The following is a 22,867-nucleotide window of genomic DNA, read 5'->3' on the forward strand; positions in this document are numbered from 1 at the left end:
TGGCACCCCTCCCCATGAGAAAAGGTATCAGAAGATCCCAAGACACACAGATGGCTTCATGCACAAGGGTTTAAAACATTTCTCTTTATTTCTTTCCCCAGAGTCTGTGAACTAACACAAACCTGAAGTGCTCCTGGTCACTGAGACATGTTTGCAGATGTCACTGCAGAAAGTGATATCAGCATCAGCCTCAGAGTGAGTTACTCAACTCTTCTTCTGGCTGGAAAGAAAGAAAACACCAAATGGCTCTAGCTGTCAGTAGTGTGGGTGTCTCAGGAAGGAATGAACAAGCAGAAATCCGAAAGACACAGGGCCAAAATCAGCAAGGAGTGAGTAAACCAAAGGGTGGTGAGTATGTGCATCGACTTGTAGTGGAAAAAACAAACACTAGATTTCAGGTAGATCACAGGAAGACAGCAGGTTGGTAGCCACACACACACAAATCCTGAACAACAGCCTCATGGAAACCCCACCTCACCATCCTGGTGTGGATGCACACTATACATGTGCATCTGTAGATCAGCCATAAGGAACATTGTGTCCCAGCTAAATTAAATTTGATTCTTATTTAAGGGGGGTGGAGGAGTCCTCTGCCCAGGGGAGGACCACATCAGAACGCAGGAGCCGAAGGTCATGACCTCCCTCAGCAGCTGCTGAGCTTTATGGAGCTGGCCCAAGAAGGCTTGACTAAAAACATTTTTTTTTTGTTATCTTTCTCCCAAGTGAATAACAGATTGATCAGATCTTTTAAGTCACCTGCAAAGCACCCACTTAAAACACACAATATTATGGCTTTAAGCTTGCAAACAATGCTAGTTTCAAGCCCTTCCTTGGCTGCAACTGGAACACTGTGGGATTGTCATGACATGTGCACTGAGGTCAACCCCCAGCCATGGGACATCAGGCAGATCATTAAAACATCCTCATCTCTTTTAGAATTACGTTGTGAGTCTATTCATCCTGTGCCTTTCAGAAGCACTCCATGGAGGAGAGAGAGAGAGACATTGCTAGGATTTGAGGCAGCCTTATCCAGGACACACAAAGGGCAATTGGAAATGAAAAGAAACTGCTCATAAATCACAGCTGAGTTTTTCCAGGTGTTTGGAGGATTTTGCCATGGATCCATATGAACGTGTATCTTTTGGTGGCATGAATACAAAGGACACAGAAGAATTAGAACTGTTCCCAGAGCTCAGTACCACTCTACCAAGCAATGTAAGACACAGGCACCTACTCATTCAGACACCTGGGGACCTGGTACAGAGCTGGGAGTCAAAGACATGCTCCCCAACTGCTCTGGATTGTCACAATGCTGCTTATTTCACCAATCAACGCCAGATGAGGACATGCCCCAGGGAAGGGTTTGCTTTTATCTGTCAACGCAGTTCTCTTACACCATTTCCTCCTGCTGATATGCAAACAGGGCTAAGCAGAACTGCTCATGCAGCTGATCAGAGAAAATTTGTGTGTGTGGAGATTATGAAACTGATAAACCAACCACCTCAATGGCTCTTGCGTCACAAGAGGACCTCCTTGTTACCTTCACAGAAGGTGCCCCATCTCACAGACCTTGCGAGGCTGCTGTCATACCTAATACTAGCAAAGAGGTTTAAATTTGGAACAGGTAAGATTGGTGGAAGACTGAGGAAAGAAAGGCTGTAGGGCAAGACAGAACAGGGAGGAGCACTTCCTAAGCAGGAATCCTCTTTAGCAGTCCCTTAATTTGGTGCATGTGGATGGAAAAGACTGGGATTTGTACCCCACTTCTACCCTTAGGCTTTTTTTCCTCAGCATCCTGACTGTCAAGTTATGTGGTCCCAATTACTGTCACATTCCAAGTCCTTCCTAAAAATCAGGTGTAAGTTCAACTTTGCCAAACCATTGTTCAGGCTGGCTCTGTGGGGGGTAAATACAACATCAACCTCAGCTTAAATGTGTCTCCAAGTATTTTGTCATTCCCCTGTCCTCTCAACCAACCAGAGAAGGAATGGGGACAATGCCCCTTTCCTGCTGTACATGCTTTTATGCATAAGTGATGGTGTGCACATGGGGAGCACCTGGAAGTCCCAGAGAGGACTGCCATGGTAAGCATGGTGCTGAGAGCCCCGTGAGAGCAGTTCCCCATGGGCAGCATCCTCTGAGAGGGGTCCCAAAGCCACAGCTGGCCTCTGAGGGTCTTCTCTAGAAGTGCTAAACCTGCAGCCATTTGCACGCCAAGAGAAGATCCCCTGGAGGATGAACCCCTGGAGGAGCCTGCTCAGGGTCCTGAATGGTGCAGGCAGCTGTGGACCCTGAGCAGGCTCCTGATTTCAGGATCCAGGCATTCCCCTCCAGGTAAGTTCAAGAGCCCATTTCATGCCAACAAAGCGGCAGATCAAATGATCCAGGCACAGAGAGAGGAGGAGGAGGGAAAAGGCTTTGCTTCTTGCCTTTTATGGGGCAGCAGAGGACAGCAGAGCTGGGAGGGACCTTCTCCAGCCTCTGGGGCTGCTCAGCTCTCTGCTAAGGTGACACGGCTGCTCTGAAGTTTCAAACAAGGAGGGGAGGGACTCCTGCAAGGCCCTGCAAACACACTTCCCCTGCTTGTCTATACTTATATAAACTCAGTTTTACTAAGGCAGCTCTTCAGGAAAACCACTATTTTGTTCTATTAATAATAATAATAATAATAATAATAATAATAATAATAATAATAATAACAACAATAATAAATGCTTTTGCAGAATTTTGATCTGCCCAATAAATATTAGAGCTTTGTAGAATATGACACTTCTTTTTCAGAAAAAAAATCATGTTTGTGTGGGTTTTTTTGTTCTCATTATCTATACACAGCTGACATTTTCTCACTTTCAACATAATTCTCCCTTTGTGAAAAACTTTTGCAGCCAGGCTTTCAGCTGCCCTCTCTCCTTCATTCTTTGTGTCCAGCCTCTTGTTTTTTTAAACAGAAGTGACTGAAGAGCTCAGACTTCAAACACTTTCCAGCCCATGACACAGCTGAAACTGATACATCTCTGAGGAAGCTTCTGGCTTCAGCAAAGCTGCCGTTTTGTCAAGATGACAGTCGGAGGGAAAAACTTATTCACCACCTTTAACCCTTTCTCTTCACAAACCAAAGCAGCACAAGCCAAAAGCTTGTTAGGCCCTTTGGCAGCAGCCTGGGTGTTACTTCTGGGGCTGCAATGACCTCCAGCCCCTCATGCTGTAGATCCAGCAGCTCCTGGCTGGCCAGGCTGGGTGCTCCCCAGTGCTTTAATGGAGCCATTCATGTTAGTCACCTCAGAATGGGTTTAAGAACCTTTGGCTCCCAGTTCAGAAAATCCTGGTCATTATATTAGGTCTATTTCCCGATCCCATGTCTCTCAAGTCACAAAAGACTTTAAAGTTGGCTGCGTAAACTGTGACAATGGAAAAACTTATGCAAATGCAGGTTAGCAGAGAATTTTGCAGCACCTTCCCTTTCTATAATCCCCACCATCACTGGTAAAAATATTTTGTGTATCTAGTGGTTCAAGGCAAATTAAAGGGGTGATACTAAAACATCAACGGAAGCAACAGCCTGGTTTAGTAAAACATTCCCTGACTTGCAGCTTGGGCCCTCAGCTCGTGCAACATGATTGTGCCTCAGATCTCCTGCTTGTCCTGGCCATCCACCTGCAGCCACCCTTCTTGCCCTGTTCTCTCCAGAAAGACAAAACTCTTCCCCTGTGATGACCAACACCTAAAGGCAGGCACAAAGGCCCCTGCCCTGGGTGCACACCCGTGCTCCCTGCCAGCCCCAGCAGTGCCCAGCCCCAGCTCCCCCACCAGAAGCTGGTCTAAAACAGTCACACCAGACGCGCCACCAGCAGCATCACTTTCACCACTCTAAGAAATACACTTTCAGGAAGAAAGCAAACTGGGAATTTAATGTGGGGTAAGGATGAAATAAGTTTCCTTAATCTGCTGCATAATGGCAGCAGCAACTCTCTGACAAGCAGAGCAGGGTCCTGCAGAGGACTGTGATCTCTCCCCAGCAGAGAGCTGCTGTCCCCCCTGCCAGCAATGCACAGCCAGGTGACTTCACCTTCACATCAATCTCTTCCTGGCTCCAGAAAGACCACTGCCTTCACACACCCAGCCCAGCTTGGGGGTCAGGGCCACCAGCACTCCTTGCCTCTGTTTCCCACATGAAATATTCACCCGGTGAGGCACCAGAGGAAGGATCTCCACTGCTCCAAGCGTAGCACGCTCAGCTCCAGGAACTATCTCAAGCCTTTTGCCAAGTGGGACACAGCACCACACAAGCAGGTGGGTCAAACACAGGCTGAACCAGAGGATGAGGAGTGCCCAGGAGGGTACCACGATCCATCCTGCAGCTGTGACGTGCAAAGCAAAGGGTGAGAGCTGTACTTACAGCACGCAGAGTGCGTACGCCGAAGCGATGGACTCGCTGGCCCGAACGAGGAAGCTGCCATCCTTGCCTACTTTGGAGAGCAGGTCTTCAGCTCTGGAGCGAGTGATATTGCCGTGGTACCAGCACTGATCCATGGCTGAGGGAAGCCTGGATGCCAGCAGAGGAGCTGCCAGCGCTGCCCGTGTGTCCCTGTAACGTTCAGGCAGCCTCAGCTCCCCAGCTTCCTGTTTCAGTAGCACCGAGAGGGAAAGGAAACTGGGCTGCAGACAACTTCCTCAACCAGGCAGCTCAGGGAGCCAGCGTGACATGGCCCTGCAGCCCTGCTCTCCCTCACCATGCTGCAGCTGAAGTGACCAGCCAGCCATGGCCCCTGCCTCTCCCTCCCTTTGTGTCCCAACACTCCAGATCAGTAAGTCCCACCTGGGGACCCCTCCTGCTGCCCCACCTGCAGTTCCCAGGCTTTGGTGGCCTGCCATTCCATTTACAATCCCTTGCCAGACCCTCTGAATTTTCATCTTTTCCCTGTCTGTTCTACCCCCTGTAGGTCTCCATGGTGAATAATTAAATCCCAGACTGATTAGAAACACACTGTGCATTAGGATACTTAGCACCAACTGCCCCATTCCTGCCTTCTCTGGTCCTCACATCCAGCTATGTGTGAGGAGGAGACCTGAAATCAGTTACCCCTGTGTGTTTCCATGCACAGAAACAGCCATAGAGACTGATTTGCTCTGGAGATTTGTGACCAAAGCTCCCTGTCAGCTACTCTGAGACCGATCCAGAGATCTTTCCCACTCTAAACCCTCAAAGGTGGGACGGAGAAAAGCCATTTCTGGCAACCTGCATCAGAGGAGGGAGAACTGGAGTTTTCACTTCCCTTTTTTTAGTCCATACATCTGCCTTGGTCTGTGTTCTGTGCCCCTCTCAGTGCTGCATCCCAGGCAGAGCAATGAGCGGCGTGTTTGCAGCAAGGAAATGGCTACTGAGGCACTGCCTGCATGGCAAACCCAGCTGACTGTCCTGCACCTCCAACCACACTGCCTTTGAGGGCAGAACTTCTGCACACTCACCTTGGAGCCATCACTGCAAGCAGCAGCTGAGCTGAGGCTCTGCCTGGGACCCCCAGTTCAGAGCAAGAGTCCCCAGAAAGGCACAGACACTGTGCAGCCCTCATCTCCAGAGCCAGAAGTGCTGGACCCACAGCACCTGGATCACGCAGGGAGCACTGCCTGGACACAGCAGGGCAGGAGGGAGCTGCCAGCACCCAACCAGGAGAGACCTGAATCTGTGGGTATGGAGGGTGAACCAAGTACATCCCTGCTGCCCTTCCTGGTGTTTTCAGTTGTCCAGACAGCTCCTCTGCAGTGACCAATTTAAACTCAGCCCTCGAGATTAAACTGTGGGCTCCAGCAACTCAAGATGGTGCAGCCAGCACTGGACCCTGCAAAAGGGGCCAGACTGCCCTGTGCAGTGCAGGGTTGCAATGTGCAGGGCTTCCTGTCCATGCTGAGCAAGCACTGTCTGCAGGCCAAAATTAGCTCAGTTGGACCTGCCCTGAGCTTCACACAGATCCACATGAGCCTTTAGATGCCAAACTCCCACAGATTCAGGTGCCTAAATGGAGCCAGACACCAAGTGCCATGAAGTGGCTCCGCATGGGCAGTAGCTGCAAGCTGTTGTAAACTATAGAGTGGTTACAAAGCCTGTTGGCCCCACCACAGCTCCTTTGACAGTTCTGCCTGGCCCTAGTGTGCTGCTCATCTCACCTGTACCAGCTCCTTGGGATTTCTGACTCTTACCCTGGAGCACAGATGCAGATCTGAATGTCAAACCACTGCTTGACCTCACAGTGCTCTCCATGCCACAGACCCATATGTTGAGGCAGAGTGGACAGAGCTCTTGCACAACATGCGTTTTGCTGGAATGCAGCTGTGTTTGTAGAGCTTCTCCTGATCTACTGAAAGTTAACACATGGTAACACAGGAAATACAAGACCTGGTTAGACATCTGACACTGATTAGCTGGATACTTAACACTAACTCCCATGCATTCCGCCACCAACTCTGGTTTTTAGCAAGCTGCTGCTATTTCCTTCCAACACGTGAATCCCCTGCCCAACCACGCATAACTCCATGACTTGGAGAACCAAACATAAGGATGGGATCCAAATACATGTGATGATTCTGGCAATGAGACGCACCGGCTGGTTTCTGTGCCTACTTCTTGGTCGCAAAAGAACACACAGTGCGGCTCCAGCTGCTCCAAAGGTGAGTCCCTGTCCCCTAACAAGCAGCTCCATGGTCCCTCATGGCTCAGTCAAACACTGCCTGAAGAGGAAATGGTGCCTTTTCTACTTCTCGTGACCCTGGCATGTGAACTCTGCTGTGCTGGAGCAAGCCCAGGCCTTGCATGTGGGGGTGGTCAGCACATGTGTGTGCATATCCTGAACTACCTGGTTCCCAAAGGACAGCCGGAATTTCTGTCCTGCACAGAGACAAGAAACTGCTCTTCAGCACATCCTTACATCAATAATAATTTTCTTTCCCTTCGTGCCTGTGTTGGAGAAGGCTGGCGAGTAGATCTGAGGAAGAAGAGATTAGAGAAGTTATCTAGAGGGGAGCTGGAGTGTTTGCCGCAGAGTGGGAGTGCAGAGAGCAGCCTGCACCAGTTACATCTCAGCTGGTACTACAGATGTAGCCAGCACAGCCCAAGGTTTCCACACGGATGCACTTCAGATAGTCTCTGGTGTCATTCCAGTTGGGACAGAACACCATGTAAGAGCTACTCTTGCAAAAAAAAAGGATGATGTGTACACCTGCCAGGCAAATCCAACCCAGACTCAGCAGAAGCTTTTAGGTAACTGCAGCAGCAGTATTTCATTTAGACTTACTGGGACACGTTCTGATATTTGATAGTGAAAAACTGCAGCCCTATGTCAGTCTATGGACAAAACAAACATTGTTTTCCCCTACATGAGGGTATTATTCCAAGCTGTCTCTCAGACATGGCTATAAGGACTTTATCTAAAGTGGGCTTGCTATAGATGCCCAGGTATTACTGTACCAGCTGGCTGTGAGCTCCCCAGCCTGTCCAGACTGGATAAACACTGTCATGTTGTTCAGCCCTCCAGGTGTGTCCAGCCTGGGCACTGCAGCAGCATGGGCACTGCCAGGCTTGGCCAGTTGGAAAGTTCCCAAACATGCATTTTCACATAATGAAACAAAAGTATTTCATAGTATGCCTGACAGGGAGGTTAATTCTGTAGGACAGCAGTTAGCTTTGCTGAAGTCTAAATGTAGCAACGCCGTCATTAGGCACCACAGAATCATCAAGGTTGGAAAGATCTTCAAGATCACCAAGTCCAACCATCCACCCTACAACCCCCAACCACTAAACCATCTTATGAAACACCACATCTACCCATTTTTTGAACATCTCCAGAGATGGTGCCTCCACCACCTCCCTGGGCAGCCTGTTCCAAGGCCTCACCACTCTTTCTGTGAAGAAATTGTTCCTAATATCCAGCCTGAACCTCCCCTGGCACCACTTGACCCCATTTCCTCTTGTCCCATCGCTGGTCACCAGGGAGAAGAGGCCAACACCTGCCTCAGCACAATCACCTCTCAGATAGTTGTAGAGAGCAATGAGGTGGCTATTGGCCATGAAGTGTATTTAGACTCTGGCCAACATCCAAACAGCACGTTTAATACCCATGAGGTACTGGTTAGCTGAGCCACTCTGCTGCTCCAGCCCAGTGTGTTACTGACCTGCTGCTTAGGAAGGCTCCACAAACTCAAGGTGCATTTGGGAAGGCCATGAGATCTCTTCACTCCCCAGGTACCTGCAGCTTCCAGGTGCCCTGAAACAGAGCTGGACCCTGGAAAAAATCAGGGGCCCTTCTCCCACTACTCCCAAAAGCTGTCAGCAATACAAAGCATGGGAGAGGGCTCAGAGCTAGCAGAGACTTGCAGAGCTGAGCAGGGCAGCACAAAGGGTCCTACGGGACCTGCCAGGGATCCCCAGAGGGGATGGTCCCAGGGAGCACTCTGGAATGCAGGTATTTTTCTTCACCAAGACAGCAACCAAACCGTCTTTTCCTTGGAGCCATTCCACATATGCACACACACAGAACAGAACACACAGCAGACAAGTACAGACTTTTGTCCAGAGGCATGGGAACACCTTCCCTAGCTCCCTCTGTTCTGACACATCTCCCTTGGTACCCACTGATTTCTGGTCCCATGTCGACTCACTGCACAACACCTCCTTTCAGACCACACCAGAGCCTCAGAATAGTCCCTCTCTCACCAAAACTGGGGTCAGTTTCTTCAGAAACCTGCCGAGAACCCATCTACATTGGAAAGCCTTCCAGCCGGAGCAGGCTGCCCTGGGCTCCAGCAGTTCCTGTGCCAGGGCCCCTTGCCGGCAGCAGGGCAGTGCTGTGACCGTCACACCGCCCTGCAGCCGAGAATCCTGTGTCACAACAGCCGTGCCCGCAAGACCTGGGCTTGTCATAGCCATAAGAGCAGTTGCTGTGTGGCTCATGGCTTAGCGCTCGCCTTGGACCTACAAGTATTTCCCCTCCCGAGCGTAAATTGGGAGCTCCCTCTGCAGACCCGTCCCGATCCTGCAGCTTCGGCACGGGCAAAATGCCATTTCTGCCTCCTGCCCTGTCCCCAGACACGGGGGTGTCACTCACTGCCCAAGGAGAGGGAGCAGCTGGAGCCCCCGGGGATGTGGTTTTGCTCACACGTGAGGAACTGCAGCTTCTCGGCACCGTGTAAGCAAAAGGGCAAACAAGAACATACAGGTTGGGAGGTAAAGAGAAGGCTAAGGTGGACAGAAGTCCCTCAGGGGGCTGGGAACTCAGCAAGGCAAGGCAACCTCAAATCCGCTGCAGAGGGGAGCAAGGCGTGTCTCCAGAGCAAGGCACCCCGTGCTGCAGGGAGAAGACAGCAAGCCCTGCAAGCTGGTGTTGCCAGCAAGCCCTGCACCCACTGCCCGAGGAGACCCACCTGACCAGAGCCAAAGCAGGTTCTGGAGGAGGTGACAGCAAACACCTGGCACTGTCTCCAGCATGCAGGCCCCTGACCAAGTCAGGAGACCTTCTACCAAGGCTGTGCTTATTTTGAGCATGTGATGTGATGTGATGGCAGCCCAAGGGAAAAGCAAGAAGGGAGAACAGGCAACAGGGAAAAAACAAACACACGTGTTCATTTTTCATATGTTTAATGGACTTCATAATCCACACACACCACCAGCTAAGGGTGCAGGAGAAGTAAAAAAAAAACCTTTTGCTGAAAGATGGAAAGTGACAGTAAAAGAAGTATCAGCAAAGGTGGTTTTCAGAGGGTTGCCCATGGAAGAGCTAGGGACTCAGTGCTCAGATGGAAAGGCTTGCTTTAAAGTGAACATTACAAAGATGATCTCCTCACACTGTCGGTGGGTTCCATACTCAAAGAGGCAGGAGAACAAGGGGGAACCATCTGGCCCAACCCCCATGTACTGCAGATCTGAATAAGCACACAGGCCCCTGAAGAGGACACTTGGTTGTGTCCAGTGTGTTGGATTTAAAGGGCTTTTGTTGAGGTAAATTCCCAAATCTCTTCGACCTTTTGGGTGTGTGGGGTGAGCGTAGAGCAACCAACTATCTTGGCATCTGACATCCGGGGGAGGTGGGAAGGCAATAACACTTCCATGACATCCAGAGGGAGGTTCTACTAGCATTTCAACCCGCTGGCCTGCCTCAAAGTCCACCCCATGGTTGTAGCTGACAGCCTGGACGCGGGCTCCCGTGCTGCTCCTTGCATTGCAGTAGAGGACCCTGCTGCCACAGGTGTGCACCTCTGCTACCTGGCACTCCCCTGCGCTCTCCTCCTCCACGAAGTTCCCCATCTGCCACGTCGCCCCATGGTTGGAGCTGATGAAGCAGAAGGCTTGAGGGGTGGGGTGTTGCCTGGGGCCCAGGATCCGGTAGGCGTAGGCAGGGATCACCAGGCTGCGGGCTTTGTCGAGCAGCTGCAGCCCATGGCCCGGCCCCACTGCAAAGGTGGCCCAGTTCTCGTACTCCGCGCCGATGGTGCCATCGGTGACGTCCTGGGCAGCGCTCCAGGTCTGCCCTTGGTCCACGCTAGTGACGTAGCAGAGACGTACCAGGTTGGTCTTTGTCCTGAGCTGATACTGCTCAGAGATCTTTCCTGGGATGGCTATGAAGAACAGGATCAGCTTCCCTGAGACCTCGTCATAAACAGGACAGGGGTTCATGGACCGGTGGCCTTCCAGCTGTGCGCTGACAATGGTCTCCGTGCCGCTCCACTGCCGCGGGAGGGGAGACAAGAATGAAACACAGGGTTACAAACATCCTCCTGACAGCGTAAGGATGCCTGGGCAGAAGTTATGGAAGAGCATGAGAAGAACAGAAGAGAAGCAAGTTAGAGGATAGAGCAAGAAATGGGAAGGCAATATAGTGGCATCACCAAACCTACATGAACATGGTGTGGATGACACAAGGCACGTGCATGTCACCAAACAGGTGGGTTGTCTCCTCTTTTATTCCTGCTCAGCAAGGAACTGATAGCTTTGCATCCCAGTGCAACTAGTGTCCAGTGACACTGTTTAAAAACACAGTAGCTGAATTTTCAGAAATTCTCACAAATATGACACAGAGACATGCCCAGAGGAGGTCCAAGTGTGCTGGTAAGGACACTGTGCTGTGTTAATGTTTCTTAGGAAGTCCCTGACAGACAGAAGACAACTGAGCCCTTCTCCAGTGTTCTGGATGCTGACAAATTCTTTTCCATTCAAACTCCTTTTCCTCTGTGTCAATTCATGTGTGGATGGACATCCCAGCCCAGGCTGTGGCACTGATTTCTGGCACATTTACACACTCTGGTCCAGAAATGTGGGCCCCAAGTCACGCAACACAGACAATCAGTTGCAGAGCAGGTATAACCATCCTCCCTGCCCTCTCTCTAAATGAATAGCACAGAACACCATCACATTTCTAACAGTATCATTGCAAAAATTATTCCTACCTTGTGTTATTAGCTTGGTAAAAGAAGCAATTTTTTTTCCTGTGAGATGACACTAATTAGCTTTTCTACCCTGAATTGCTGATTACCCTTTTTGGTCACGTTTTGTCTTTGTTTATTTAACCAGTATTAACTTTTTTGGGAAGATTTAGTATTTCCATTTTAAGAAACTGCAGCATAGGAACACAAATTGCTAAGTTTATGACCAACTGAGCCCTATTTAACTGAATTCAGGGGGTTACACAAGATGCTACCTGAATGGTGGGACACTGCAGGTGCACCCAGGGGATGCTTCTGCTAGGGAGACTCCAGCGCTTAAGAGTCTGTTCTCTAAGACAACCAGTCACCAATGAAGGATTGGAATAGAAAAATACAATGATCCCCACCCCTCCCCATTCCCCATTCCCCACCCCACCCCCCCCCCTCGAAGAAATGAATGCATTTGCAAATGCAAAAAAAGAACTGTTAACAGTCATCAGGAGGCCCAGAGAAGGGCCACAAAGATGATCCAAGGGCTGGAGCAGCTCTGCTCTAGAGACAGGCTGGAAGATTTGGGGTGTTCAGCCTGGAGAAGAGAAGGCTCCAGGGAGACCTTAGAGCACCTTCCAGTGCCTGAAGGGGCTCCAGGAAAGCTGGGGAGGGGCTTGGGACAAGGGCAGGGAGGGAGAGGACAAGGGGCAATGGATTGAAGCTGGAAGAGGGGAGATTGAGGTGAGGCATTAGGAAGAAATTCTTCACTCCAGGGGTGGTGAGGAACTGGGATGGGTTGCCCAGGGAGGTTGTTGATGCCCCATCCGTGGAGTTTTTTAAGGCCAGGCTGAATGAGATTTTGTGCAACCTGGTCTAATGGTGGGGATCCCTGCTCATGGCATTGGGGTTGAAACTGGATGATCTTTAAGGTCCCTTCCAATCTTAATGATTCTATGATTCTATGAATAACTGATAGATTAATCAGGTGGCCAATTCCCTGGCACAGACAAACCAGACAACACTCTTCTGCATGGGGAGGCTGGCTGTTCTAAATTAGGCCTAAGAAGATTAATTGAAAAAAAAAAACCCAACAACAAAACAAAAAACAGTGACTGATTGCTAATTCACTCCTCCCTGTCCCCATGAGACTCCCATTTCTGCCTCATCTCCACACCTTTGCTGCTCCAAGGAGACTTTCGTCTCATCTTGCTCTCTCTGCTTCCCCAGCCATGATGGGGCAAAGTCATCCCCAGGGGCTCTGCTGCCTGCCAAGTCCTCCAAGAGCTGCCCACTCTGGGGGTTGGAAAAGACCTTGAAGATCATCAAGTCCAACAGTTAACCCAGCACTGCCAGGTCCACCACTGAACCATGTCCCTAAAATGATCCCACATCTTTAAAGGAAGAACCATCCTTAGGTTTTTCAAAGGAAGAATCCCATTCTGAAAGGGATTCCCATATCCCATGACATCTGCAGGGAGGTTCACTTACCCCAGTTTAGTGCCTAAAAATTAGATTACTAGATGTTACCCCATCCCCTGAGCTTCCTCTGAAGGCAGTGGAGCTCCTCTTAAGAGCAATTCATCTCCTCATGGTGACCTTCTAAGGCAGGGCAAGTGACCCCCATCTGGAGGGTTCTGCAGGACCACCAATGCTATCTCAGGAGTTTAAGGTGACGTGTAAAGCTTGAAGCTATGTCAGAGGACTCTCACTTTCAGAGTTTCTCAGTTACAGAGTTTATCACTAGAATCCTGTGTTTCCCAGCCTTTGTTGTCTCAGTGACCTGAAGGAGAGGGAAGGAGGAGCAGAGAGCTGCCAGTTACTCCCATGTCCTTGCCAGAGTGTCCTGAGAAACATCAGGGAGCAAAAAATGGCTCTAAAGAAGATACTGGAGCTGATTGGCTAATTGTTGGCTCTTTCAATGATCATGGAAAATGCAGAGGCAGTGCATCCACCACGGGATGTACTAAGTGTGGACAGATGCAGGAGAGCTGGGAGGATGTGGAACAGAGGCTTCTTGGAGGAAGGTGACCCGTCCATCCCCGACAGGCAGATGTGGCTGCTCAGTGTGGGCAGAGGGAGCAGCTGCCCTTCCCTGCAGCGACGGGCCAAGGGAGCAGTGCAGGTGGGCAGCCTGGCCCTGTTCTCCCCACCCTGCTACCTGCACACCATGGGTGGCCGGGTCGTACACCCCTCTGCGCAGCGCGAGGAGCTTGGCGTGTTCATCCACCAGGTCCTCCCGCTCCTCAGCAAAGGCCAGGATGAGGCTGAAGCGTGGCAGGTAGAGCAGGGCTGGGATGCGGTAGCTCCAGGTGCTGTTCCGGAACAAGGTCTCTTGCCTCAGGACGGGAAATGAAGCCATGGTGCTGGGGGAAGAGGACAAAAAGCATCACCTTGTCACCCACTTGTAGCCCTGCAAAACGTGCCAGGGCAGATGCCACCACTTCTTGCCCTCCCTGCTCAGGGGAACCTGCTCTGCTCCAAAACACCATTTCTGCTGCTTTCAGCTTTGCAGTTTTCTGGTGCTTCTCCAAAGAGAAGCCCCCTGGTGCAGCTGGCAGCACAGGGCAGGCTCACCCCAGGCCTGGCTGATCTTGCTGGGGTGATGTAAAGCAAATACACCCAACACAGTCAACAAAACAGCAGTCTGGGGGTTGGGTTTTAATTTTAACTAAATTCACACGCTGGGATTTTTGTGGGGTTTGGTTTTTCTTTTTAATTAAATGTGCACGCTGGGATTGTTGTGGCTTTGCTTGGTAATTCAGAAGATTGTTGATAACCAAATATTATAGTATTTTTCCTCCAAAGACCATTACTGTCTTTGTTGATGGTGTTTCCACCACCCAGCACAGAACTTCTGCTTTGCCAAATATGAGCTTAAAATCCCACACAAATGACACCCTGAGGCAATTCCTGACCCCCCTGAGCCCCTGTTGGAGGATGGTGAGCATTGAGCATGAAAAGAGGACTTCCCTCCTCCCTGAAGATTGAAGAACAGCACAGATGGTGTCCCACCATAACAGGTGGGACTTCCTGGGCAGGCAAAAATCTTGTCATCTCTACAGTGACTTAAAAGCACCACTAGGAAGAAAAACATAAGAGGGTACCAAGGGAAGCTGCCTCCTTGTCACTGGTCTGTTCTGAGCCTCCACATAGTCTCTCTTCCTCTCCTCAGACCCAGTCAGCCCTCTGTCCTCCTGCACCAGACCTCTCCTGTGAGCTCCTTTATCCTGGGAAAAACCCTGTGGCTTGGGGGAATTATGTCTGAGCACAGGAGGAATGAAAAAAAGAGAATTAAAACAAGAAAATAGAAAGGATCTCTGACAGGATGCACCAGAAACTGGAGGCCTGAATAATCTTTGCTCAGCAGAAGTGTGTGTGTGGGGGGAATGATGAAGAAAAAATAAATTAAAATTAAATTAAAAAATCAAGCCTTAGGTCTCTGACGCATTGAGTGGGTAGGATGGCAGGGTGAAGATGACAATATACTATGAGTAAGAAATTCAAATGCCTCCTACCTCGGCTGAGCCAAGACTTGCTGCACTCCTCATTGAGGTTCTCCTATTTACCTACATCCTGGGCAGCACTGGAGTGGCTACTGGCCGTGTGTCACATCCTGATGCTTCTGAAGGCTGTCTTGGTGACTCAGGACCAAAACCTTATTGCTCATACAGCTGCAGAGTGCATGTGCCTACCTGGAGAACAGTTTCCACTCTTCCATATTACAAGAGAAAAGATGATATTAGACAGAAGAACTTAATATAGACTTGGTAAACAATAATTTGGGGGGGAGGGGATTGTTGATTTGGGGTTTTCTTACAGTGCTGACTACTGAGTTAGGACAGCACAGATAAGTTAACTTGATCCTCTTCAGATGGGACCATCATATCCATCACTGGGCAGCAAATTGAAATATTCCTTGTTTCACCTTCCAGATGCTATAAATATCAGTGAGATTTCTGACCTCACAGCACTGATCCAAAGGGTCTGAGCTGCCCTGTTGTAGCTACAACCGGCTATAGGGACCCCAGCAAGGCACAGCCCCATTGCCACTCGGGTGCAAAGCCACTGGAGATTGGTCTTTCAGAGGGCAGCTGCTGGCCCCTGGCTGTCACTGACACATTGTGCTCCGAGAGGAGGCAGCAGCACGACTCCCAGACACAAATGTCACCAGAATTTGGCCACAGCTTTTCATGCAGCAACATGAAGACCTTCCCAGAACAAATAACTGTGCTGTTCACTACTTACCAGCACGGGTCTGGCTCTTTGTACAGAGCACAGTGGTGGCTGCGTTCTCCTGGCTGCTGAAGCAGAAGCTCCCCAGAGTGCTCCCAGGCTATTTAAAGGGACGTTATTTAAAGGGAGATTAGTCAGCCTGCAAGTGAAGCACAGGTCCCCCAGCATTCCTGCTCACAGGGCCATTCTGATACTGACATCCTGCTGCAGGGCAGGGCAAGGAGACCAAAAAGAAAAGAAAAGAGACAGGAGATGTCTGGACTAGGCCCACAGAGCCCCCAGTGCAAAGCCAAGAGCTGTGGCAGGTGAGGCTGTGCTGCCCCCACTGTGCCCCAGTGCCCCTGCAGGAACCTGCCACCTGCAGACACCTCTGCCCCTGCCCAGCCCCTCCACCAGCTCCTCAGCATGGCTGTCACAACCCTCTGCTTTCCCCTTATTGCCACACGGGGAGTAAGGGAAGGTGGGATGTTAAAAGGCTGGGAAGAGCTGCCATAGAAACAAGACTGAGGTTCCTGGACACAACACCAGCAACTAGAGGCAGGAAAATGTCACCAACTCTCCAAATGACTCTTCCATCCATTCAGGGACGAAACAGGGATGTATGAGTGTGCCTGTTCACAGACACATACATGTGTGCACACACTCCCTACACACAGGGTGGGTATTTGGTCTGTATATATATTCACAGACACAGTAGGTATAGAGCTGCAACCTCTCCCATCCTTTATTAAACACACTTCAAGTCAGCATTCATCTTCTTCTGCCTTCTCCCTCATGGATCCTCAAACAGAGATTGAGTCACAACAAGCTGAGTTTCACACAGAATAAAAAATGCAGAATCTTTAAATAAGCTTAAAGTTCTTGAAATATGTATATATATATATATGCATATAAAAAGTAGTGCTGCTTTAGTTATTTCTCCACCCAACTGAAAGGAATTGGCTTTTCTCTTGACCTCTATCCACTTTCAAAGGCAAAACCTCTAGCTACACCATCCTGACGAAAAGAGAAGTAGAATCAGCAAATCAGTGACAGGACAGCCACATGGAGAGTGTTCAAAAGCACAGACTCCAGCACTGCAGGAATTCAAATTGCCCACACCAGCCCCTCTGAGATTAAATTGCCAAAGGATGCACAGATCCACGATGTTGCTTTGCTCCTAATCCCTGCTGGAACAGCACTGACTGGCCTGCAAGGAAGGAGAAGGTGGCAGTGCTGTAGCCAGCATGATCTATGGACATTGGCAAGACAAAGCCTGCAGACCATGGCAATATCTTTTGGAAGACCAAGAGCTATAAATGGGGAAAAGACAGCCCTCTGGGAACAGAAAGGCCTGAAATAGAAGCAGAAGCCTGGGGAGCTGTATGCCCAGCAGGAACAATTGCTCAGGCTTGTATCAATTCAGTCACCTTGGAGAGAAAAGTGAGCTGTGCTTTCGTGAGGTAAAGGGTGAGAAAGGGGAAGGGGATTTGATGTGGTGATTTTTTCCTAGGACAAGAGGAAGGTAGTAACCTCTGTCCAGATGACAGAGGTGCTAGTGAGAAGGGAAGTTCATCCTCTAGCCACTAAGCTAGTATTCCTTTCTGCATTTTGGTATTTGCTGAAGTTTTGTGTTTACTTCCCAGGCTTAACCTTGAGAAATGTCCTGTTCAGGAAGACTGAAGTTCCCCTGCAGTTCTTCTCCAAGGTACCAGAGAAGCTGCTGCACCAAGATCCAGACAGAACTGGGCAGGCAGAGGGAAAGATGGACACAATGCAAGCATGGAAGAGAAGGAGGGAGTTAAACTGGAGGAAACCATTACTCATAGTTTGCAAGTTATACAGCTGTAATCATTTCCAAAGCAGAGACTGTTTCCAGCACACCAAGAGGAGTCAAAAGAAGTAACAGTTGTCAACAAATGAATCTATGAGGGATCTGATGCCTGGAAGGAGCCCAGGTTGCAGTCAGGGATTATTGCTGGTAGACACAAGGAGAGGGGACTTGTTCCTTCCACTTCTGCCCTCAAGGCAGCTCGCATGGACTTGTCTAAAGAGCAGGATGAGCTCTTACATGTTTATTTGCTTTGACCCTCTCCAAGAGGAGTGAATAAAAAGAATAACATTTCCACTGGCCTCAGCTTCTGTAAAAACCCATCCTTAACATGCTCAGCTGAAACCACAGCGTGTCTTTAAGACAAACCAGCAGAAATGAGGTCATATGCTGAATTCCAGCCCTTGGTCCCTGTCAGAGTGCTCTGTGCAGGAGGCAGCTTGCTCTTGAAGGAACTTGGATCCCAAACAAACAAACAAAATCATCCAGGGAGGTTTTTTGGGGGGAAACACCAAGGAAAAAACCTGAGAGAGTCATGCACAAAACCCAACTAAAATTCTGCTTTTCAAGGCAAGATCAAGAATCCAAGTCCGGTCATTCTATACTCAAGATTAGACCTGGACTTAGAGAGTTTTCCAAACCTATAAAAGACGACTAAGCACTGTGCTAAAATGCATTTCTTGTTTCACTGAAAGAAAATAAGACACTTCCATTGGGATATTGCACACAGGGGGCAGGAGTAGCCAGATTCCCAGTTTGCCTCTGGGGTCCCTGCAAGGCTTTCCTCCGAGCTGAGCAGGGTGACTGTGCCCATCTCTGCCAAAGCCCAGCACCCCAGCTCCAGTCTTCCTATGCCTCTAGACCAGATCCTACATTAAATTTGGCTGTGGGACTTCCTAACAATCCAGGCAGCACCCATTTATTTAGCCCAATGAACCACCCTCAATGTAAAGCCGGGAGAGTTATCAACAGGACCTGTCAAACAATTAACTTTGAACAGACTAAACCATTCAGAATTCAAAGCTGAAAAGGCAAAAAACTGGAATTACTGCCATCCAGCAGCCAATTGAATTAAACTCTTTAGCCACACTAGAAACAGAAAGTTTTCTTGTGGTAAAAACTTCATACCACACACAAGGGGATTTTCAGCCTCCCCAGTACATGCTTTCCTAACCAACCAACCAAGTTCTGCTTTTAAAATGTTGTGGCTCAGCCTGGCAGTAGCTCCTATGCCTTAAAGTGCAGGTTTTCTTAGCACCAGAGAGGAATTACATGAAGCAGCAGTATTTTTCTTAGCATATGTTTGGTGGAGGAACACACAAACTGCACTCCTACATGAACCTACAAAATGCTGTATTTACCTTTTTTAGCTTCTAGCAATGTCCAATGTTTTGAAAATGTTTTTTGGGAAAAAAAAAAAAAACAACAAGAAGAAGATGGAAAATAAATAAATAAATAAATACCTCTTTCACTCTGTGTCTCCTGGAAGTCACGTCACAGGGGGGGAAAATAACAACACAAAAAACCCTGACAAACAAAAAAACCAGTAAGCCAAAAAGGCCTCCTATTGGATTGGACACAAGGGAGGCTCACCACACACTTCCCAACTAGTCTCCAACCTGCAAAATGGTTTATACTGGCAGCAATGTCAGCTGTCTCAGGTCCCCAAGAGAAGTCAACAACTGACATGTACACACAAGCTGACATTTAAATAGCAAACCTGTTTTGCATAGGAGGGGAGGTTCCATGTGAGCTGGACAAGCACTGGGGAATGACATTATCACAGTAATTACACAGCGTATTTCTACCTGCATGGACCAACAGCACGGTGGAGCAGCAGTTGTTGCTCAAGGTTACACCAGCCACGCTGTCTTATTTCTTGGTCCTCTTTCCCTGTTGTGCCACGGAGGGAAAAGTTCCTCTGGTCCCAGCAGATGGACTCCCTGCACTTCCTCTCAGAGTGCCCCTTGGCTCTGGGAAGGTTTGCCAGAAGACGCCAGACACTGGTTATAGGCAGCAGGTGATGGTGCTGCCATCATCTGACACATTCCTGCTGCTCCTGGATGAAGAAATGGGTCAAGCCAGGAGTCCCCAGGCAGTGGTACAGGAATAATGTGCTCTTGTGTGCAGAGGAATGGGATGGGCCAAACCATCCCAGGAGCTGCAGTGGAGGAGCTGCTGGGGAGAGTCAGGCAGGGGAACAGAGAGGCTGAGGAAGGAGAGGGGGACATCAGCCCCTCTCCAGCTGTGTCCTGCTTGGCTGAGGGGCAGCACCTGCACCTTCTGGGAGTGTCCAGGCTAAGGATTCCAACACTGCCTGATGCTGTGGATCTAATGTGCTGCTGCTGCCCTCAGAAATGACCCTTTCTATCCCATCTCTTGCCTCTTCTTTTCCTTTCCCTCTTCTCTACTGTGTTCCCATTGCTGCCATTAATGCTTCTTGCCTTTGAAGTGCTATGAAAAGACAAAAATAACATTCCTGCAAACAGATCTTGCTAGTAATGAAAAAGGAGGAAGAAAAGTCTCCTCATTTGCTGGAAGCTGCTGTTGATCAGTGCAAGCACAATAGGGAGCTGCAAAGGTGTGGATTTACAATCCATCAACCAAGCAAGTGAAATAATGTGATGCTTCTGTCTTACTATCTTTCCTCTCTCTTGAGCAACCCTGCTTCCCTTGTTGTGCCAGCACTGATGCCCATCTTACCTTGGTCATCAGAGGATGCCAGTCTGGCAGAAAAAGCAACTCAGAAAAACAAAAACAAAAGGGGGACCAGGTTTCTGCTGGGTCACTGGCTGGCCTGTGGCTGCAGGAGAGGGAGGAGGTGGGTGAAGCTGCTGCCAGGAGGAGCAGGCTCCCCTCCCAGGCTGGCAGGCAGCCCTCCCATCAGAGGAGCTGCCCAGTCCAGCCTCACAGCCCGTGTTTCCCAGCCCTGCCCAGCGAGCAGGGGCAGCTCTGCCTGCCCCAGGGCACCCGCAGCAGCCTCGGGGACTTTGTGTCTCACTGGAGTCAAACAGACCAGTGTGAGAAGGTCCCTCCAGAGACAATGGCACTGATTTCCACCAGATAATAACTTTTAACAGTGACTCCTGAAGCAAGCCAGAGTGCAGTGAAACACAAGCAATTAAGGAAGGGAGATAGAGAGGGCAGAGGCTGCTCAGGCACAGCCAGACGTGCGTGCCTGCAGTGCAGATTTCTTCACCTTTTCCCTGCTCCCTGCCTAACAGCAGTGTTACTCAGGTGCTGTTCTGAGTCACACACTTTGCTTCTGCAGTCAGACAACCCCCAAATGCTTGATAACTTAATAGAAATCACCTTGCCCAGCTGCAGCTTAAAACTGGTTGTCCATCTCAGAGTGTGAAGTCCCAAATGTGGCTTGTGGTGGTGGCAACGGGTCCCTGCTCCACAGTGGCAGCTCATACGTGGCAGAGTGGTTACAAAACCATTCCTTGCTGGAAATGGATGTCTTGGTATAGATGTCTGATCCTCCCCCCTTCTTCATGGAGTAAATTAAACCCAGTGTCACAGGTGAAGTTTCAAACGGGTAGAGGTCTGAGGACAATCAAGCTCTTTGCTTCTATTGTTCCACACTTACTTCATTGCCCTTGACTGTTGCAATGAAAATGTTTTTTAAAAGGTTAAAAAATGCAAATGGAGTGAGTGGGTGCATTAATAAGAGGATATAAAAATAATGCAGAAGCTAAGCTAACGACAGAATAGTGAACAATGGAGCATTTGCGTTTGCAGGGCCATGTTCAGTTTCAGGTGCCACCTCTTAGGTGGCAGCAATGGTTGCAAAGGAAGGCTAAGAAAAAGAATTCAGAAGCTAAGGCTTGTGAGCAGATCTGAAAAGAAACCAGAAGGGAAACAAGAGAGGTTGCATTCAGTGAGTGATACCCAGCCCCTTAAAAAATATCGATGTGTATTTCCTTTGCAAAATGTTCACACCTGAATCCACTGGTTCCTTACACTATCAAAAAGGCAAGCCTGGCTCTGGTAACTCAGTGTTTTTGCAGCAGTGTAGCAGCTGTCCCCAGGCAGCTATGGTGAAAACCAGGAGGTCTTCTCTAGAGTCAGGCCATGGGAGAGAGCAATTCACAGGGTTTGGCAAACATTTTCAGTGACACCATGGGCTGCTCTCCAGACATTAGGGAATATGATATCATCTGTGCAGAACATAAAGCCTGTAGACCTGGGGTTTCACTGCAAGTCTGCTCTGTCCAGGGGAAAAAAATAATAATCACAAAACAAAATTAAAATCAATAATAATAATGATGATGATGATGATGAATGTAACATGCAAATGCTAATGGCAAAGCTCTTTGGGATACAGGATTCACTGGACCAGGAAATATCCACTGTTTTCTTTTCATTCCCATTGTGGTTACAGAAATGAGCCTTCATGCCCAGTTGAGCCCAGCATCTCTCTGTCCCTACCAGCTGTAAGGGCAGCAGGAGCAGGTATCTTTGGGGCAGTGGCCTCTCACACTGCCTTGACTCCAGTTGAGTCCCAAGTCAATTGAAGCACAGGATTGGGAAAAGCCAACATGGATTCACCAGGGGCAAATGGTGCTTGACAAACCTGGTCACCCTCTTATGACAAAGTCACCCGCTCGGTTGATGCAGGACCAGCAGTGGACATTGTCTACCTGGACTTCTCCAAGGCTTTTGACACAGTCCCCACCCCCTCCTCCTGGAGAAAGTGGCTCATTACGGCCTTGACATGTGGTGTCTGTGGAGGGTGGGGATCTGGCTGACAGACCCTACCCAGAGGGTGATAGCAAATAGTTCCTCCTCAAACTGGCCACAGGTCACAAGTGGTGTCCCCAGAGATTGATACCGGGCTGTTTAACATCTTCATAAGTGACCTGGAGATGTTGGGATCCAGAGCACCCTCATGAAGTTTGCTGACAACACCAAGATGAGTGCAGACGCTGACGTTCCAGAAGGGAAAGCCACCCTGCAGGGTGACCTAGACAGGCTGCAGGAGTGGGCAAGCAGGAACCTTATGAAGTTCAACAGGGAGAAGTATAAGGTCTTGCACCTGGGAACACATAACCCAGGAGCACAGTTTAGACTGGGATCCACCTGGCTGGAGAGCTGCCCTGTGGAAAGGGACCTGGGGTCTTGGTGGATAGCAGGCTCAACATGAGTGAACAGTGAGCAAAGAAAGCCAACAGGATGCTGTGCTGCATCAACAAGGGCATCACCAGCAGAGATCAAGAAGTCGTCATCATCCTGCTCAACTCAGTTCTTGTCAGACCACATCTGGAGTATTGTGTCCCTGGTCTACAAGAAAGATGGGACAGGCTGGAGAGGGTCCAGAGAAGGGACACAAGGATGATCAGAGGACTGGAAGACCTGTCATATGAGAAGAGGCTGAGAAAATGGGGTTTGTTCAGCCTGGGGAAGAGAAGGCTTTGGGGAGAC

The 22,867-nt window shown here is 49.4% G+C and overlaps 2 protein-coding genes across 7 annotated transcripts in view; both read right to left on the minus strand.

Moving 5' to 3' along the window:
• INPP5D (inositol polyphosphate-5-phosphatase D) overlaps positions 1 to 4,603 on the minus strand; it is a 54,813-nt gene extending 50,210 nt beyond the window's left edge. For all 4 annotated transcript variants that reach the window (XM_051626690.1, XM_051626689.1, XM_051626688.1 and 1 more), the window contains exon 1: positions 4,397 to 4,603. In XM_051626690.1, coding sequence (XP_051482650.1) covers positions 4,397 to 4,530 — 134 coding nt within the window. In that variant the 5' untranslated portion in view covers positions 4,531 to 4,603. The remainder of the gene's footprint in view (positions 1 to 4,396) is intronic.
• A 5,005-nt stretch (positions 4,604 to 9,608) lies between these two features.
• NEU2 (neuraminidase 2) lies at positions 9,609 to 15,711 on the minus strand. 3 transcript variants are annotated; one of them, XM_051626979.1, is made up of 5 exons: positions 15,643 to 15,711; positions 14,913 to 15,108; positions 14,502 to 14,658; positions 13,556 to 13,760; positions 9,609 to 10,711 (listed from the first exon to the last, which is right to left on the minus strand). In XM_051626979.1, the coding sequence occupies exons 4-5, from the start codon at positions 13,754 to 13,756 to the stop codon at positions 9,773 to 9,775; spliced, it is 1,140 nt and encodes a 379-aa protein (XP_051482939.1). In that variant the 5' UTR covers positions 13,757 to 13,760; positions 14,502 to 14,658; positions 14,913 to 15,108; positions 15,643 to 15,711; the 3' UTR covers positions 9,609 to 9,772. The 3 variants fall into 3 exon arrangements, with proteins under 3 accessions (XP_051482939.1, XP_051482941.1, XP_051482940.1); XM_051626981.1 differs by lacking the exons at positions 14,502 to 14,658; positions 14,913 to 15,108 and having other exon boundaries at positions 15,643 to 15,709; XM_051626980.1 differs by lacking the exons at positions 14,913 to 15,108; positions 15,643 to 15,711 and having other exon boundaries at positions 14,502 to 14,689.
• Positions 15,712 to 22,867: the final 7,156 nt, after the last annotated feature.

This window comes from Apus apus, chromosome 8 (genome assembly GCF_020740795.1).
Source record: "Apus apus isolate bApuApu2 chromosome 8, bApuApu2.pri.cur, whole genome shotgun sequence".
Lineage (NCBI taxonomy): Eukaryota > Metazoa > Chordata > Aves > Apodiformes > Apodidae > Apus > Apus apus.

Bases quoted from the DNA above. Each gene is read 5' to 3' on its own strand.
- NEU2 (XM_051626979.1), bottom strand. From the start codon at position 13,756: ATGGCTTCATTTCCCGTCCTGAGGCAAGAGACCTTGTTCCGGAACAGC. The intron at 10,712-13,555 runs GTAGCAGGGTGG...CTCCCGCGGCAG, and splicing joins CGGCCACCCATGGTGTGCAG to TGGAGCGGCACGGAGACCAT.